At 37.2% G+C, this 19,435-nt stretch overlaps 2 protein-coding genes and 1 long non-coding RNA gene across 6 annotated transcripts; all 3 read right to left on the reverse strand.

The window, feature by feature from the left end:
- Nucleotides 1–1,119: 1,119 nt before the first annotated feature.
- On the reverse strand, nucleotides 1,120–8,788 carry LOC120463025 (interferon alpha-inducible protein 27-like protein 1). 4 transcript variants are annotated; one of them, XM_089117193.1, is made up of 6 exons: nucleotides 8,357–8,781; nucleotides 7,979–8,148; nucleotides 7,867–7,896; nucleotides 6,938–7,108; nucleotides 1,816–1,920; nucleotides 1,120–1,518 (listed from the first exon to the last, which is right to left on the reverse strand). In XM_089117193.1, the coding sequence occupies exons 2-6, from the start codon at nucleotides 7,992–7,994 to the stop codon at nucleotides 1,421–1,423; spliced, it is 420 nt and encodes a 139-aa protein (XP_088973319.1). In that variant the 5' UTR covers nucleotides 7,995–8,148; nucleotides 8,357–8,781; the 3' UTR covers nucleotides 1,120–1,420. The 4 variants fall into 4 exon arrangements, with proteins under 4 accessions (XP_088973319.1, XP_039507752.2, XP_088973320.1 ...); XM_039651818.2 differs by having other exon boundaries at nucleotides 8,353–8,781; XM_089117194.1 differs by having other exon boundaries at nucleotides 6,938–7,066; nucleotides 7,979–8,788.
- Nucleotides 4,729–6,931, reverse strand: LOC148977173 (uncharacterized). The gene is made up of 2 exons (XR_016145557.1): nucleotides 6,032–6,931; nucleotides 4,729–5,863 (listed from the first exon to the last, which is right to left on the reverse strand). It is a non-coding gene; the product is annotated as an uncharacterized LOC148977173 (long non-coding RNA).
- Nucleotides 8,789–9,259: 471 nt separating the features above from the next.
- Nucleotides 9,260–15,524, reverse strand: LOC120463038 (uncharacterized). Its single transcript, XM_089117196.1, has 4 exons — nucleotides 15,380–15,524; nucleotides 14,801–14,962; nucleotides 11,239–11,343; nucleotides 9,260–9,703 (listed from the first exon to the last, which is right to left on the reverse strand). The coding sequence occupies exons 1-4, from the start codon at nucleotides 15,402–15,404 to the stop codon at nucleotides 9,609–9,611; spliced, it is 387 nt and encodes a 128-aa protein (XP_088973322.1). The 5' UTR covers nucleotides 15,405–15,524; the 3' UTR covers nucleotides 9,260–9,608.
- Nucleotides 15,525–19,435: the final 3,911 nt, after the last annotated feature.

The following is a 19,435-nucleotide window of genomic DNA, read 5'->3' on the forward strand; positions in this document are numbered from 1 at the left end:
TTAGTATCTGTTTGCTGTTTATTTGTTTTAGTTTTTTTTTTTTTAATTTTTTTGTTTGTTTGTTTGTTTTTCTTTTTTCACTCTTCTTTCTTTCTTTATTTTGTTTATGCAAGAATGAATCTACTTGATCAATATATTGTTGGAAATGATCCAGATGTTTAAGAGGTGCATGTTTGCACTATTGTAAAGCAATTATTGAATAAAAAAAAATACTTAATGAGCTCACAAAATAGTTAACTGACCACTAATGCTTTAGTGCCACACTTCCACCTAAAATGGTTGCATTTATCACTTTCCATCTACAAATCCTCTAGAACTAAGCGTGTATCAGTGTTTGTGCGCTGCTCCCCATATAAATCTTATGTTTTATAATGTTATTATAACTTATGAGAGTTTTCCCTTTTCAGATACAATGACATCTTTCTTATTTGTAGGAGAAAAAAAAAAAGCTGTTGGCATCCCAGACCAATCTGTCAGCTTTCTAGCTTTCAGCTTTTCTATAATGGGCAGACACTTTTATCTAAAATGACATTTAAAATCTGTTAAAGGTATGGGCATAATAGGAGTTCAAGCTTCCCCTGACAATCAGGTTAGACTGAAAAGAAAGCCTTGGTGTTGCTACACTGTAAAAAATATAGGATTTTTTTAATAAGATTTTTTATCACAACATATTTTCTTTTGTCAAATTAACTTTATAATAATTTATTTAGTTGAGATAACTTATTATTTTGAGTTTCTGATGGTTAAATTAATCTACTTCATTGTATTAACTCACTTTTTCCAGTTCAATCAACTTCAAATTTAAGGCAACCCGGGTTACTTACTTTTTTAAGTTAAACCAACAATATTTTTTTACAGTGTAGTAATCACAACATTTTTTCTTTTGTCAAGTCAACTTCAATAATTTATTTAGTTCAGACAACTTTTAATTTTGAGTTTCTGATGGTTAAATTAATCTCCTTCATTGTATTAACTCACTTTTTCCAGTTCAATGAACTTAACATTTTAAGGCAACCCGGGTTACTTACTTTTTTAAGTTAAACCATCAAAAAAATTTTACAGTGTAGCATTAAGCTGTGCGGTTTGCTTTAGGAAAATACAAGACACATACTGTCATCCTGGCTTTATACGAATAGTTTTTAATTCTAATTATAGTTTCATTTAAACAGTTTTCTTTAATAATTTACTTGTTTAGATCCATTTATAAAAACATCACATCACAAGTAATTTATCATAAGAGCAAATAAAAATCATACAATGTACATTTTGAAGTATAAAATAGATTACAGAAGAGAAAGTGATTATTTGTATTATTACTAGCGCAGTAAGTGCTTATGTTTATGGTTATGCATTAGTTAAATGATATGTTTGATTTCAAGAATAGAAATCTATCAGACTGTTAAGGGCCACAGTGATCCCGTTACACAGTGTAGTTGGAAATTAAGCCAGCAACTGTGGCGCTCACAGCATCTCCCACCATGCCTTGGCCTGTGACCGGGATGATTGCAGTTGCATTCCCTAATAACAAACCACAAAAGGACTTATTTTAGAAAACTATAATCAGTTTAAAATCACACATTGTTCATTTTCAGAGTAACAATTCACATAGAAGATGAACCAGATACTGCTGCAATAAAAAACAAACAAAAACTTATTTAGTTGGATAAACAGATGTTAAATCTAATTTTGGGGAGTGTTATACAGCACTTATACAGTTCCTTGTAGGCATCCAAATTAATAATAATAATAACTATTCAGTACTCAAGACAAGAGAGTATAACAACTATTCAGTACTCAAGAGAATTATAGATTCACCTGCGTCTCCTGCTTTGCATGTACGTGTCCCAATTACAGCTCCAGCCACAGTGCCTCCTATGGCGCCTATAACAACCACAACTAAAATACACATTCCAGCGGTACCTAAATAAAATAAAGATTGCAGAAACAGTCAATCAAATATGGAAGGCCATGTCTGCCAAAATAACCCATACAGTGAGGAAAATAGGTCTTTGAACACCCTGCTATTTTGCAAGTTCTCCCACTTAGAAATCATGGAGGGGTCTGAAATTGTCATCGTAGGTGCATGTCCAGCAAAAAATCCAGAAATCGCAATATATGATTTTTTTTTTAACTATCTATTTGTATGATACAGCTGCAAATATGTCTATCGGCTATAATTCTGAGCCTCAACGACCTGTTAGGCTATGTTTACACAGAAACGATTCTGAAGAGAAAATGCAAAAGTGGCGTTGCGATATCACTTTTTATTCTACCGTATGTTTAGACGAGCGTTTTGGGTGTGAAATCCGCATGCAGATGGTGGGTAAGAGTGCATACTACAACTACACCAAGCCCGTGCACCTGCATACAACCTTCACTGTCAAGCAGACCTTTGCGTTTTTACCATTTACATGGGAACGCGGCGGTGGAGCGTTTTAAAGATTTCCACTCTGGAGGGTGGTTTCACTTTTTTGCGTTTTTAAGCCCCAAAAACGCCGTCGCCGTGTAAACGAAAGGCACATCCGATAAAATATTTTTACGTTTTCACCTGCGAACGTTCTCGTGTAAACAGGGCCTTAGTCTGCCTTTAAAATGTCCACCTCCACTCCATTTATTATGCTAAATTAGATGCATCTGTTTGAGGTCGTTAGCTGCATAAAGACACCTGTCCACCCAATACAATCTGTAAGGCCCTGTCCCAATATCCATACTACGCCCTAAGGCTTTCCTCGAAGTGGACACTTGTTGAAAGTGTTGAAAGTTTCCCCTACTTAAACCAGGACATGTCAAGGCCCGTCTTAAGTTTGCCAATGACCATTTGGATGATCCAGAGGAGTCATGGGAGAAAGTCATGTGGTCAGATGAGAACTTTTTGGTCATAATTCCACTAACCGTGTTTGGAGGAAGAATGATGAGTACCATCCTAAGAACACCATCCCTACTGTGAAGCATGGGGGTGGTAGCATCATGCTTTGGGGGTGTTTTTCTGCACATGGGACAGGGCGACTGCACTGTATTAAGGAGAGGTTGACCGGGGCCATGTATTGCGGGATTTTGGGGAACGACCTCCTTCCCTCAGTTAGAACATTGAAGATGGGTCGAGGCTGGGTCTTCCAACATGACAATGACCCGAAGCACACAGCCAGGATAACCAAGGAGTGGCTCTGTAAGAAGCATATCAAGGTTCTGGCGTGGCCTAGCCAGTCTCCAGATCTAAACCCAATAGAGAATCTTTGGAGTTAGCTCAAACTCTGTGTTTCTCAGCGACAGCCCAGAAACCTGACTGATCTAGAGAAGATCTGTGTGGAGGAGTGGGCCAAAATCCCTCCTGCAGTGTGTGTAAACCTGGTGAAAAACTACAGGAAACAGTTGACCTCTGTAATTGCAAACAAAGGCTACTGTACCAAATATTAACATTGATTTTCTCAGGTGTCCAAATACTTATTTGCAGCTGTATCATACAAATAAATAGTTAAAAAAAATCATACATTGTGATTTCTGGATTTTTTTTTTTAGATTATGTCTCTCAGAGTGGACATGCACCTCCGATGACAATTTCAGACCCCTCCATGATTTCTAAGTGGGAGAACTTTTATAATAATAATACTTATTTACTTATATAATATAATACTTGTAAAATACTTATTTTACTCACTGTCAATTAATACGTAAATAATACATCTAAAAAAAATGTAAAGAAATATAATTAAATACCATTTCTATAGATAAACATACAAAGAATACACTATTTCTTATACTTTCATTGATTAATGTATAATTATTCTTTTTCATTTATTTATTTATATAATTATTTCCAATTGTATTTATTTATAGATGTGTTTGTCTATATTTATTTATTTACCCTAAGCAAGATGATGCATGCTAAACCTTTTTAATAAGATATAATATAGTGCCATTTATATGATCTGCCAATGAAAAGCATTTTTACACTGTCTGAATCGTTCCCCATACCTTATCTAATGCATTTTGTGCCATTCATCATGTAGAAAATAGTAAATGTGTGAACAAGTGAACAATTTTAGCCACAGCTATAGTAAAAAATATAAAATTCGACCGAAACAGTAAGACAGGTGACTAAACAGACTGTGTGAAAATGAAACCAACACATTAATTATAAGCAGCCTATTTTACATTAATAACACTTTAAAAATACACTGTCGTAATGTTTGATTGGTAAGATTTATAATGTTTTTAAAAGAGGTCTCTTCTGCAAGGATGATTTGATTTCTGAAGGATGAAGTGACACTGAACACTAAAGACTGTGATGATGCATATACTGAGAAAATGCAGCTTTGATCACAGATATAAATTACATATTAAAATCGAAAACGGTTAAGTTGTCATAATATTATACAATATTAGTGTTTTTTGTGTATTTTTAATCAAATAAATGCAGCCTTGGTGAGCATAAGAGACTTCTTTTAAAACATTAAAAATCTTACCGATTAAAAACTTTTGAGTAATATACTTTCAGTATATTTATATACCCATGTACAGGTATGTAATCGCTTTTATTATATATTCTGGTAAGCACTTTGGTCAACAATATATATATATATATATATATATATATATATATATACAGTATCTCACAAAAGTGAGTACACCCCTGACATTTCAGCAAACATTTTAGTATATCTTCTCAAGGGACAATACTATAGAAATGAAACTTGGATAGATTTTAAGTACATAAGCTGCTTGCCGGTATATAGGAAAGACAAGGCAAGTTTATTTATATACCATTTCTATAGCACATTTCATACACAATCGTAATTCAAAGTGCTTTGCATAGAAGTCATTAAAATAATCAAAAGAAATAAGAACAGTTTAGTACAAAAAAGAAATAAAATGCAGTGCAAACAATCGGACGAACAGTGGCACACAGCACATTCAGTAAATGCACAGCTAAACAGATGTATTTTGAGTCTGGATTTGAATGTGACTACTGTAAGAGAACATCAGTCCATTACAACAATCCACTCTGCTGCTGATGAAAGCATGCACAAGTTTCTCTAAGTCTTGATTGGAAACAAATCATCTAATTCTTGCAATATTTTTCAGATGATAGTATGCCGATTTAGTTATTGTTTTGACATGACTACTGAAACTAATGTCTGACTCCAGAATTACACTGAGATTCCTGACTTGATTTTTAGTTGTTTGACCCCTAGCGTCAAGGTATGCATTCACCTTGAGAACTTCATCTTTCTTTCCAAATGCAATGACTTCATGTTTTGTCTTTGTTTAACTGAAAGAAAGTTTTGGCACATCCAACTGTTGACTTCATCAATGTATTTGCACAGAGAGCAGTAGTCGTTAGGCAATGAAGCTAAGTAAATCTTTGTATTGTCTTTAGCTGTGGTAAGCAATTTGGTTATTTCTCATTATTTGACTCAGTGGGAGCATAAACAGGTTGAATAAAAGTGTTGCAAGAACTGAGCCTTGAAAAAAAGAAATTTGCGGGCCATAGCAGTATAAATTTACCCCCCTCTGAAAATAACACAACATACAGCCATTATTATTTTCAAAATAGCTGACAACAAAAGTGAGTACACCCTAAGTGAACATGTCAAAACTCTGTCCAAAGTGTCAATATTTTGTGAGCACCAGTGTTAACTAGCACTGCCTTAATCCATGGAGATTACCAGAGCTGCACAGGTTATTACTGGGATCCTCTTCTACTCCTCCATAATGACATCACCGAGCTGCTGGATGTTGGACACATGGCGCTTCTCCACCATCCTCTTGAGGATCACCACAGGTGCTCAACAGGGTTCTGGAGGTCTGGAGACATACTTGGCCACTCCATCACCTTCAGCTTCCTCAGCGAGGCAGTTGTCACCTTGGTGGTGGGTTTGGGGTCGTTATCATGCAGTCCGGCCCAGTACATGTTGGAATCCATGTTACCATCAAGCGCAGCTCCCCAGCGGCACTCAAGAAAGCCCCAGACCATGATGCTACCAAAACCATGCTTGACTAGGCAAGACACAATTTTCTTGGTACTCCTTACCAGTTTATCTTAGTCTCGTCAGACCACAGGACATGGTTCCAGTAATTCATGCTCTTGGACAGGTTGCTTTCAGCAAACTGTTTGCAGGCTTTCTTGTGAGCCAGATTTAGAAGAGACTTCCTTCTGGGATGACAGCCATGCAAACCGACTTGTTGCAGTGTGCGGCGTATGGTCTGAGCACCTTCCACTTCTGCAACCTCTAAAGCAATGCTGCTGGCACAATGTTTGTTTCTTCTTTGGTTTGAAACATTAAAAGGTAAGGAACGGGACAGATCGGTTTAAGTCTCGGCATTTGTCCTCCAACTGCAACTGCTAGCGCTTTCATCAGAAAAGAGTTTACCCGGAATAAGAGATTACTTTTGTGAAATAGGCCTATTGACACGATAGTAAAAGGTTGGAAGACCGCAGTTTCGCGTGGAGCATTTGGAGATTTTTAGAGATTAGAGACTTAATAAAACAACATCTCAACACTAAATTAAAAAGGCCGGTTTTATATAGACGCATGTCTCAAATAAAAGCCGATGCAGCTCGATGATTTGGGAAAATAAAAGGCCGGGCTATTATTTTATGTTTTACGGTAAGTACTGGTAACAGTTTAAGAGGCACTATAATCTAATGAATAAGTACTAATGTCTTTTTAATAGGTGCTTGTATCTATATAAAGATACACTAGTATACCTAAATAATAAGCAATAGTATCTAAAGAATAGGTACTAGTAGCCTACACAAAAAAGTAAGCACTAGTAGCTGATGAAAAAGTACTAGTATACTTAATCAAATACTATCTAAAAAAATAAGTACTAGTAACATGAAAATAAATAGTTTATATGATTAAATGTTAAAACGGCTTGCCATATACCGCCTGCAGGCAGACTTATAATTTTTGATTTATTATGTTTAACTCACCTATGGATTGAAGAGTAGCTACCAAGCCTCCAGATCTGACCCCTCCTCCGTTCGATATGGCAGAATATGACATCATAGAGGCGGCAACTGAACCTCTAGCAATTCCATGTGCGGTGAAACCTAAACATGCTATAATAATAGGAACTGCTACAACGACTCCAACTCCAACTGCTATATAATTGGTGAAAACATGGCATATTTGAACAAACTTAGATGGATAAACATTTAAAAGCCACTTAAACCAGTTGACCATTATTTGTGTTGCAAAAATTAACAGTTAAAGCTTCAGTCCGTAGCTTTTTGGGGGTTAAAAATGATCCAAAATACATATTTGAGAAAATACATAACCAGCCAGTGTTCAAAACTTGCCTTAGCGCGATTCAAAACGGTAAGCTTGTAAAATGCAAAAGACTTTGTTCGGACTTTGGAGTGGCTACAGAAAAAAAAGAGACTACAACCGGACCCATGCGGAAACATACATATCAGAAGGACATTACATGTAGTCATATAATGCTGATGTTGCTAATTTGAGAACAAAGTTGAAGTATAATTTGCACGGTTTTGCGTTATATGATAAGCGATTTTTAGATTTAATCAGCGTGATTTACTGCAATGTCAGAACCAGAACAAAAGTGGATGTTACTTACTTTTCCGGTGAAAACTATGTTAGTCATACTTCCAAAAAGAATAATCTGTGATTCTGAATGCCAGTATCGCAGTGCGGTGACTGACAGCCACACACACACACTCTCCTCAAACATTGTGTTCATCCGCACTATGTTGTTGTGTTGAATTACGACACACGAAATAATTCTGAGAATGCAATTGCAGATTTCGAACAGACATTGGCGACAAAGAGGAAAAACTGCGGACTGCAGCTTTAAAATAATGTCTTTTGTCTAGTAAAAGAGAGTCCAGATTTCTTTTACCTGCTCCTACACCAGTTGCAATCAGTATACCTTATAATAAAACAAACAGGATATGATTAACGTACTGTGATTTATGAATATTAAAAATTTAACGTATAGCTAGGCTACTTACAGTGAATGTGATCCATCTTAAGTGAACGCAGCTGGGACGCTCGAACTGCTGGACTGCGTGTGAGAAGTTGAGTTTAAATCCTCGGTGTGTCCTTCTCAGGAAACGAAACTCATTTGTAGGGTAAAGAGTTAAGCGAAAAACTCTCTTGTCAACAACAGCAGGCAGCCACACTAACAAATCACAGGTTTGAAATTTAGATTTTTATTCAGAAGGAATATTTTTTTATTAATATTTTAAAGCTAACTGAAGCTCAATAAATAGGCTCTTTCATGAACGTAGCTCTCGTGCTTTCCTCCAGCAAACAACATTACTTGCAAACACGGATACAGGCGGATTAGCGTTCTTTGAGAATGTTTCAATAACCATGTAATTACTTGCCGTTAGTGATGTGACATTTGATTTGAACCGAGACGTCGGAGTTTGTGTCAAGAAAAAATGGAGGCTTTAGTGATGGCTGGTTCGTAAACGACACTATGCGTAAACGAACCGTTCTTTTGAACCGGTTCTTTTTAGTGAACCATGGTCGAACTGTAGTCTCCTCAGACGTCACGCCCACGGAACGTTGGCGGTCTGGCTACGCGAGACTAGAACTGTCCTAAATCGGACTGAATCATTCGAAACAGTTCACGTCTTACGTCAGCGCCGCCGATCCACAAGTTAAAGTTACTCACTTTCAGCAATTATATATCAAAACTATCTTTCATTCCCACAATAAGAAAGCAATTAAAACTATTTCGATTTGTGAATCCTTTGATATTTTTATATAATGTTTAGCCTCTACCCTGGCTGTCTGATTTTTTTTTTTTTTTTTCATTTTGTATATATTGCAATTCTGACTGTATATTGACTTTGTTGGTTAGAACTAAAAAAAAAAACTAAAACTTTCAGACATGCCTGACATGACAGGCTACCGGCCTAATCGAAATAAACCAATATCCCGGAGTATATTTTACTCAGTAACTCCATAAATTCACTGAAATGAGACATCTTGGTGAGAGAGATTACAAAGGAAAAGAAATATAATTTAAAACGATTACCCATACAAGATTATTTCGAAATGTATCCCTACTCTAGACGAAAAATGCAGCTTTTGCTATCTGTAAACAGAAACGTAAGACCATATTGCTGTTCACATAGCTCTTTGTGGAATGATATACTACAATGTTTTATTAATGGACACTTTGGCTCAGGCATAATAGCGCTTTCCCTGGGATTTGAAGAAAGACCTTGGTGTTGCTAGCATTATGCTGTACAGTTTTCTTTAAGAAAATACAAGACACAGACTGTCATCTTGGTTTAATAAAGCAATAGGCCTACATTTAATTAATTTAAATTTTAAATACTTTAATTTAAACCGTTTTTGTCTTTAACAATTTACCCATATAGCAGATCTTGTTATGCAAACATCACATCCCAAGTAATTTTTCATAAGAGCAAATAAAAATCATAGTAAGTCAAGTTTGAAGTATAAGATTTGATTACAGAAGAGAAAGAGAATATTTCTTAGCCTAGAAAGTGCATACGTTTATGGTTGTGCATTAGTTAAATGATATGTTTGATTTCTTGAAATCTATCAGACTGTTAAGGGCCACTATGTTGGGGCATTAAAGCACAGATACAAGTGATCCCGTTACACAGTGTAGTTGGAAATTAAGCCGGCAACTACAGCGCTCACAGCGTCTCCCACCATGCCTTGGCCTGTGACCGGGATGATTGCAGTTGCCCCTAATGACAAACCACAGGACTTATTTTAGAACACAGTCATCAGTTTGAAATCACACATTATTCAGAGTAACAATTCACATAGAAGATGAAACTGCAAAAAAGCTGCAAAAAATCTGCAAAAAAAAAAAAAAACATTTAACTTATTTAGTTGGATAAACAGATGTTAAATCTAATTTTGGGGAGAGTTATAAAGCACTTATACAGTGCCTTGTAAAGAATCCAAATTAATAATAATAATAATATTAAAAATAAATATTTTCAAGCAGCCATTATCAGGGCCAAGCGCAAAGAAGATGACAAGACATGCCAGCATGGCTGGGAGAATCATACCAACTGCAGCAAGGAGCAATTAAAGAGATTTAAAGATGAATTTAAGCAAAATTGCAGAATGGCTGGCATCTACATTAGCTAAAAATATGATTTAATGGATTGTCACTTTCGACCAATAGGTGGCGTAGTTACAAAAATGATGTGGTCAGAGTTATGTACAATGCCAGTGGCATTACAATGGGCAGATTTATTCAAAAGTATAACATTTTTAAAAGTTATAAAATTTTTTACCACCTGGTGGAGCTGCCCTAAAACATTTTGAGTACCTTCAAGACATGGTGCCGATGACTCATACCGAGTTTCGTAACAATACTCCTATGTGTTTTAAGTATAACGTTTTACATCACAAAACTGTATGGCAATACCGTATTCCAATACTGTACTGTCAATGGCAATTTCATGTTTTGTTCTAATATTATCTTGGTGAGTTTTAATACATTATAAAAAAAAAAAATTATACACACCCGACTTTGTTTGCATTTTTATGCCACACTTACTATTAATATTTTGACATTTGGGCATTAACATATAGCCAACAAGCTTTTGACGGTTTTGAATATATTGTCATATTTTTTTAAGCATTAAATCCTTCTGCGAATGTGAGGGCGGGGCGTTGATTTCGCTTTACTTCCTTCTCACTACTGCGCAGGTCTGGTCCCGAGAACGCTATTGCGCAGTCTCAAGTCCCAAGATGTCAGCGACATATCGGGACATTGGCGACATTGGAGATCGAAGGGGCGTTGTCCATCTTTTGATACAGTCTATGGTCTGAATACGATAAAGCGTTGTGGAGATACAGCCTGCATCTGTTTTCTCTAGCTCTACAAAAAATTTGTTTGTGCGTCTATCGAAAACGGTTTGACGTATCAAATTCCATAACTTTTTTTCTGCATGGTCTGGAGATAATCTGGTTCAATTTTGGTGATTGACGTGTTCGAAAAAAGTAGGTTTTGGACAGTTGGTGGCGCTAGAGGGATTGAGTTAGAGACTCCAAATTTGCTATGGTGACTGTTCAGACTGTCTTCCATCAGTGTGCCAAATTTCACTTTCACTTTCAACTTTCACACAAGAGGTTCTATGGGCTGCCATAGACTTCCATACAGAAGAAGAAGAAAGCCAATGATTTCAAGAGATGCCTATGCACTTTGAGTCCTTGGCCCCTAATAATAACAACTATTCATTACTCAAGAGAATTATGGATTCACCTGCGGCTCCTGCATTGCATATCAATGGTCCACCCATAGCTCCAGCCAAAGTGCCTGCTATGGTGCCTATAACAGCCTTAGCTGCAATAGGGATTCCAGCGGCACCTAAAAAAAAGATTTCAGAACCAGTCATTCAAATATGGAATGCAATGTCTGCCAAAATACACATAATTAAATATAATACATAATTAAACACATAATTAAATATACAAAGAGATACATATATTATTATTTATACTTTTATTCTTTATTAATGTATATTGTATTTTCCAACATTTATTTATTTTTTCATGTATTTCCAATTGTATTTATTTATAGATGTGTTTGTCTACATTTATTTATTTAATTAATTTATACATTTCTTTGTCTGTATAGTAATGAGGAGTGTGTGTTTTACCTCAGACGTTGCTAACAAGCTCAGAGTGGTAAGGACGACATTTTGAGGCCACAGTAATTACACACATTTATGTGTAATTGTGTTTTTATTTACTGATAAAAACCCTAGTGCCTTAATTTAATTTATTGATTAAATTTGAGAATGTGACATAGCCTCCATGGCGATGCATACATGAAGGTTTGAAAAAAATGCCCCTGGAAATCAATTTAAGGGGTAAATATTACCCTTTTTAATGGAAAAGGGGGTGTGCCAGGTTTGAATGGGCATGATGATTCTGTGTAAGTATCTACAGTATGGCGTGAGATATATGTGAGATGTGTTTCAATAGCTGCATTTACATGAACACCTTTGATTTAATCCTGAATAATTCCAGTTGATGATTAAGTGACTTGTGATTAAGTGTTCCCTCACATTTTATTGAATTAATAGTAAATCATCTGATTTTAAAGAGTACTTACTTACAAGTAACCCGAGACATTCATTTTCATAAGCTACACTCAATGCTGAGCTTGTTTTAAGGGCTATGGGAATGAGAATACCCATGGTGCCGCACTGTGGGTGTCTGCACCCCTTCCGGTTGTGTAGTGTGTGCTCACAAGAACGCGAAGAAAGTCTCACATATGAGCTTGTGATGTCAACTCATGGATGTGAGAACCCAGATAGAGTCCATCTGCTGCAGAGAATTTCAACAGATGGCAATTTCTCCTGGAGGAAATCTCTGAATCAGACGAGCACACGGACGTTTGTGTTGTAATAGTTTCGCCTGACTGAACATCCAGGTATCATGCAGTAATTCACCATATATAGAAATAAATACAAAGAGGAGTAATTCACTAATGAGTTTAACAAAAGTATTAGCCAGCAGCCCCTCATTGACGACTGCTGTAATGTTACAACAGAAAAAAAAACAACGTAAAATCAGGCCTGTTTCTCTCTCCATCTGCCGTCGTCGCTCCTCATTTGCACTTGTCCTCAGTGTTGTGGACTCGAGACTCAGACTCGAGATCATAATTTTAATTGTCTCGGTCTTGTCATGGACTCATGTGCATTTTGACTCAGAATTGACTCGTACTCGAACATATTAGGACTCTGACTTTTTTCCGTCTACATAACATGATTGGAATAGAATGGAAGGACCCGATATTGGTAAGCTTCACCCAAAGGAAACCTCAGGAACTTCCTGTGTTGTGGCAATATTTCTTTGTGAAAATATGCATATTTAAGATCGATTGTGAAGAACCATTGCAACACAATCTTTTTGATAGTTAGCATCTTGAACTTGAGCATTCTGACGGAACGGTTCAAGCTTCAAAGATCTAAAAAGAGACGCAGTCCCCCATTTCTTTCTTCTTTTTTTCTTCCTTGTGACAGCAGATATACTCACTCCTGTTTCAGGGTGGAGATGTTTCATGTTTCATTTCTGTTTCATGCGCGAGAATTGCGATCTGAAGTAGTGTAAGCAGATCGCAATTCTCGCGCATGCGTCGTGGAAATCTAAGGAAGTCTCGTTTCTGGCCTACAAGGAAGTAAAGAAATAGTCGAATAAACTCGTTATTTTTGTTTGTTTTTTCGCACAAAAAGTATTCGCGTCACTTGATAAACATATAGTTGAGCCACGGTAGTCACTTGGGATATTTAAACATTTTTTACTTTCTGGGCCGTCAAGAGGCAGTCCCTTAGGCAGCCAATGTGGTAGTTATACAGCTCTCAAATTTAATCAAAAATATCTTCATTTGTGTTCCGAAGACGAACGAAGGTCTTACGGGGTTGGTACAGCATGGGGGTGAGTAATTAATGACTTCATTTTCATTTTTGGGTGAACTAACCCTTTAAATTTTGATAAACAAATCTCCTAGTTTTTATCACCTGCGTCTCTTGTCAAAAGTCAAACCTTTTCTTAATCATAAAACTCTCGAGATGGCTGTTCATGCTTTTATCACCACACGTTTACTGCAATTCACTTTACTGCGGTATCTCGAAAACTCAAACTGCTCGTCTGCAATTGGTGCAAAATGCCGCCGCAAGATTCCTCACAAACAGTCTTAAAAGTGATCATATCACCCCAATTCTGAGGTCCCTTCATTGGTTGCCTGCTAATTTCGGAATTGAGTTTAAATTTAGTTTTCTTGTTATTTGTGTACAAAGCTGCACTGCAACCAAGCACCTAGCTACCTAACTAAACTGCTACAACCTTATACTCCATCGAGAAGTCTGAGATCAGGTGAACAAAATCTGTTACAAGTCCCTCATTGCAGACTAAAACTCAGAGGGGATCGAGCTTTTTCTGTGGTTGGCCCTCGGCTGTGGAATAATTTGCCCATAGACGTTAGGATAGCCCCTTCTGTGATCTCTTTTAAGTCACTTTTAAAAACACACTTGTTTTCTTTGGCCTAAATAAGGTTGTTTGTGTGTGTGTGTGTGTGTGTGTATGTATATGTATATATACATATATATATATGTATATGTATATGTATATGTGTGTGTGTGTGTGTTTGTATATATGTGTATGTTTATATGGGTATATATATATATATATATATGTGTATATGTATATATATATATATATATTTTTTTTTTTCTCTTTGAGTATGATGCTACTATTAAGTCTGTTACTGTCTTTTCTGTTTTTATTTTTGATAACTCTGAGATTGCTTGGGCTTGGTTCTAAGCTGTTCTTATCTTTGCTGTACTGTTCTATGATGTGCTGCTATGCATGGTGTTAGTGTCTTTTAATTTTGTAGTTCTGTAAAGCACTTTGGTCAGTCATTGGCTGCAATAAAATGTGCTATATAAATAAAAGGAAATTGAACGGATACAGGTCGCATGTTAATGCCAAGTGTAAACGTCTTCCAGTTCTTCCAGTTTTTCCAGTCTTACACGTGCATGCTTAGCCTACGTAAACAAAAAAATCTTAAGGCCGGTAAGGACAAATGTGCAGTAGACGCCCAACAAGCCCAGAAAGACCATAAACATTACAGATAGGTATAGAATGAATTAATGTACATACATAGGCCTATCTTAAAAAAGAAATTTCATGTGCTACTGATATGCTACGCTGAAAATTGTGTGCCTAATTCAATGATGCATTTTGTCGGTGGGGAACTGTCCGATTGCTTTACCACCTGCTGGCAGTTTATAATTATAATTTATGATTTGTTATCTCACCAGCGGCTTGAAGAGCAGCTACCACAGATCCAGCTGCGACCCCTCCTCCGTTCGCCACAGCAGTAACTGACATCAAAAAGGAGGCCACTGAACCTGCAGCAATTCCCCCTGCCGTAAAACCAGCCGCTGCTAGAACAGCAGGAGCTGCTGCAACTGCTACAGCTATACAATTGGTGGAAGGGTGGAAATGTGGCATATTTAAATTTACTGGTTCAGATGGATAAACATTTTAAAATTAAAGGGATACTCCACTTTTTTGGAAATAGGCTCATTCCGTTTTCGAATCCATTCATCCAATTTTTTGATATTTAGAAGAATATCAGTAACCAGACAGTTTCTGGTCTCATTGACTCCCATAGTAGGAAAAAATGGAAGTCAATGAGACCAGAAACTATCTGGTTACTGATATTCTTCTAAATATCAAAAAAATTGGCTGAATATATTCGAAAATGGGAAAACCCAACTGTTTAACTTTGGGGGAGTGGTAAAATGAGCCTATTTCCAAAAAAAGTGGAGTATATAAGTGGAGTTAAAATAATGTCTTCTGTCTAGTAAAACAAGAGTCCGCATTTACTTTACCTGCTCCTGCACCAGCTGCAATCATACCTTATAAGAAAACAAATAGGTTATGATTATTGTGATATAAAAAGCAAGTACTAATAATAAATAAAATATTATATAGACCATTTCACAAGATGTAAACAACGCTGGTCCAAAAGCACTTCCTGTTTAATTTTTTTAACACTACTTAAAAGCTGGGATAAAATACAACCAACAGAACATTTAAAACTGAATCAAAAAGTTAAACAAACATCTTTAAGATGTTTTCTTTACATGTGAAATAAAGAAAACAGTTACAAACTGAAACAGGAAGTGTTTCTGGACCGGTGTTGCTTACATCTTGTGAAATGGTCTATATATATATATATATATATTTACAGGTATATATATAAAAAGTACGTATACTTACAGGGATCCATCCTAAGTAAACTGGGACACTCGGACTGCAGCTTTTGTGAGAGGTTGAGTTTAAAAGGGGGTGTATCCTTTTAATAGGAAACGAAAGTCATTTATAGACCATTTCACAAGATGTAAACAACACCGGTCCAGAAGCACTTTCTGTTTCAGTTTGTAACTGTTTTCTTTATTTCACATGTAAAGAAAACATCTTAAAGATGTTTGTTTAACTTTTTGATTCAGTTTTAAATGTTCTGTTGGTTGTATTTTATCCCAGCTTTTATGTAGTGTTAAAAAACTGAAACAGGAAGTGCTTCTGGACCAGTGTTGTTTACATCTTGTGAAATGGTCTATAGAGTAAAGTACAGAGATAAGGAATCAATTCCAAGGGGAAAATTCCAACAAATTCAAATACAAACTTAAGTGCCTCATGTCAACAGCAAGCAGCCACACACACAAATTACAGGTATGAAATTTAGATTTTTATTCAGAAGGAAGAAAACACACTGTCACGATTTGGTCTCGTCTCTGCACATTTTGGTTTCATGTCATGTTGTCTGTAATGTGATTCCCTTGTCATGTAATCCTGCCATGTCTTGTCATTGGTTATTCGTCTGTTCCATTGTTCACAGGTGTCCCTTGTCTTGTCATTATTCTAGTTAAGCCCTCATATGTTTGCCATGTGTCTTTGTCAAGTATTTTTTTCTGAGCACGTTGTGTAAGTCCATGTCCACAGTTTAGTTTCACGCCATGTCATGTTTTGAATAAACTGCACTTGCGTTCTCTCACTACAACTTGCCTTCAGTGGATCCTTACAGAATACTTGACCTAACCATGAACCCAGCAGTTACCCTCCTTAGTCTGCATCAAGGAGACCTCACCATAGAGGATTATGTGGGCGAGCCAGAAGCTGTTCACGTCATATATGCCGGCTGGCAAGATCCACTGCCGGATCTGACCTGGCTCCCTGCACTGCCGGATCCGCCCACGCTATTACCCAGGCCCGCCCACACCATGCCACGTCCTGTGTCCTGTCCCCCTGCACGGGCCTCCTTTAACCCACCACCACCTCTAACCCACCACCCTCCCGAAGTTGTTTTGTCGGGCGTTGGGTCTTGTCTCTGTTTTGATCCTGTTTTTTTTTTTGGGGGGGGGGGGGGGGGGGATAAACTGCACTTGGGTTCTCTCACTACAACTTGTCTACTGTGGATCTTTATACATACTTTTAATTTCATTGTCACTGAAGCTCAATAAATAGGCTCCTCATGAACGTGAAGCTCTCACATTACTCAAGCAAGATCACTCGCCACACAAAACACATAGAGGCACCCTTGTTTATGATTGTTTTCTCTTCTCTTTTTAGTGATCACTCCATCAATCAGCCGGTATCGATACTGCTGTGACACGAGAGTATCCAAAGGAGGCACCATTTCAGACAAATACAACACAAATGTCACAAGCCTGGTGTGTTTGTGTGTGCCGCACTAGTGTTGCTGGGCAACATGAGATGTATACAGTGACGTAAGATCTGGCTCTATGATGGCTCTCTAGCCTTTGGAAAGGCAAACAGGCTCTTTGAAAGCTCGTCAGTCGAACCAACTCCGAACCAGCACTAGCTCTAGCTCTGAACCAGCACCTGGTTCTTGTTGGTGGAAAAGGGGTATGGCTGTTGTTGTTTGAACCTTTCTGGATCCGCCATCAAATTAATATGTTTAATTATATCAAGTGCTCTTAGAAAAGACTATAAATATCCACCTCCAACATCCTCACACTCAATAAAGCCTTCTAGCTGAGACTCTTATGTGAACAGATGTGACGTAATAATGCAAAGACATGCTCGAAGCTCCCGCGGAAATCCACCAGTACCACTGGAATTAAAAACATTATTATCTATCGAGCGAAGGCAAGCAAATAGTTTTGAACACTGGCTGGTTATGTATTTTCTCAAATGTGTATTTTGGATCATTTTATACCCCCCAAAACGGACTGCAGCTTTAAGTTGTTTAGCCTGCCTGTTTAAAAGGTTGGCTGTAGGTTCAGAGCGTTCACAAATGAACATAAGGCATATCTCTCTCGGAAGGCATATTCTTTCATCAAAACAACAAAATTGCCAAGGTGATACAACATACAAACAAAAATGGGGCTTGCTATGCTGTCATACTGAGAACAACATGCTTGAGGAAATACATTTTCAATAGACTTGATGAATGTGGGGAAGTACCTGTTACATACGTTTGGGAGTCTTTTTTTAGGCATGTGTACAAGGTGTAAAATGCATCAGCTGTAAAATACAATTGCAATGTGACGATGTATTTTACAGTATGCCTGGGGAACAATCTTTTTCTGTGTTTTTTTTTTTTTTTTTTTGCATACCAGCACTGGGTGTATGGGTGTATACTAGGGCATTGTGGGAGGCTTTCATGCCTGCGCCATTAATCTACAACGAGTGTTACACATTCGACCATGGTCTAAAATTAACATTCGGCAAGCACCATATATGCAAGTTAAAATCGGCGTTGGCGAGTATATGGCGAGTGTCGATTGCCACTTTCCTAGTAACATTTTTTTGAATTGTAGCAATGCAATGTTGTGAGAACATGAATGTGAACAAAAACACCTCAAAAGCACCTTATTAGCACAAAGCCTATTCAGGGTTTCATTGAAAGAGCCTGCCAGTTACCAATTCGCTTGACTGATGTCCGAGTGAGCAGAAGGGCTGTCTTTAGCAAGAGAGGCTCAAATGGGGACAATAGATGGGCAACCTTGAAGGGTTGGGGTGAGGCAGATTTTGCCTCCTGGCACCATCAGGGGCAGGTTTCACAAAGATAGACTTTGACTATGGCTTAGATATAGTAGATAGTCAGACTTCAGATAGACATCTAAATCAGACCGTTGCACAAAGCGCTTAAGACTCTGACCTTAAGTTGGACTACACCGCAATGCATTCTGGGTAAAAAAAGACGCTTTTCAAAACAAAAAAACATGTGGATAGAGTAAGAGAGGCGACAAGTGGAGGCTTCATAACTTGGGTTGGTGATGCCAAATTAACCCCACAACATATCCAGCATTGGTTGTGTGTACTAACGAAGGCATTGTGGTAGTCTCTCATCCCTGTGCCATTACACCATTTAGAATATTATTAATGGTAATCTACAACCAGAGTTACACATATATGAGACTCAGTTTAGGGTTTTAAAATTTGTTAACAGAGATTTGTTTCAACATTAGGGAGCCTCTGCTAGTCAGGCTGTATTGTATTAGAAACATGGAAGATTGTAATGCGTTTAAAATTGCCAGACAGCTACCAGCTAGACAGAACCCATGGCCACTGGACAATTTTGAACCATTTGTAATCACTCCATATGATCATTAATCCCCAAATAGAGTGAATTGCAATAGTCTAAGCGGTAAGTGATGAATTACCTTTCAAAAAAAAAAAAAAAAGAGATAAAAACGATTTGACTGTAGCTAGACGATGAAGATGGGAAAAACACCACTTAATACCACATTGATCTGCTTATTAAGACCAGAATCAAATTGAAGGCATACATTTGTTTACACAAAGGGTTACCCATTGGGTTAAATAATAAAGGTCATAAATAAAATACTGGCATTGAAAGCATCACTAGGCCCAAATTGAATCGCTTCAGTTTTGTCGTCATTTAATCAAGAAATTAT

The sequence above is a fragment of the Pimephales promelas genome, chromosome 11 (assembly GCF_988280905.1).
Source record: "Pimephales promelas chromosome 11, fPimPro1.hap1.1, whole genome shotgun sequence".
Lineage (NCBI taxonomy): Eukaryota > Metazoa > Chordata > Actinopteri > Cypriniformes > Leuciscidae > Pimephales > Pimephales promelas.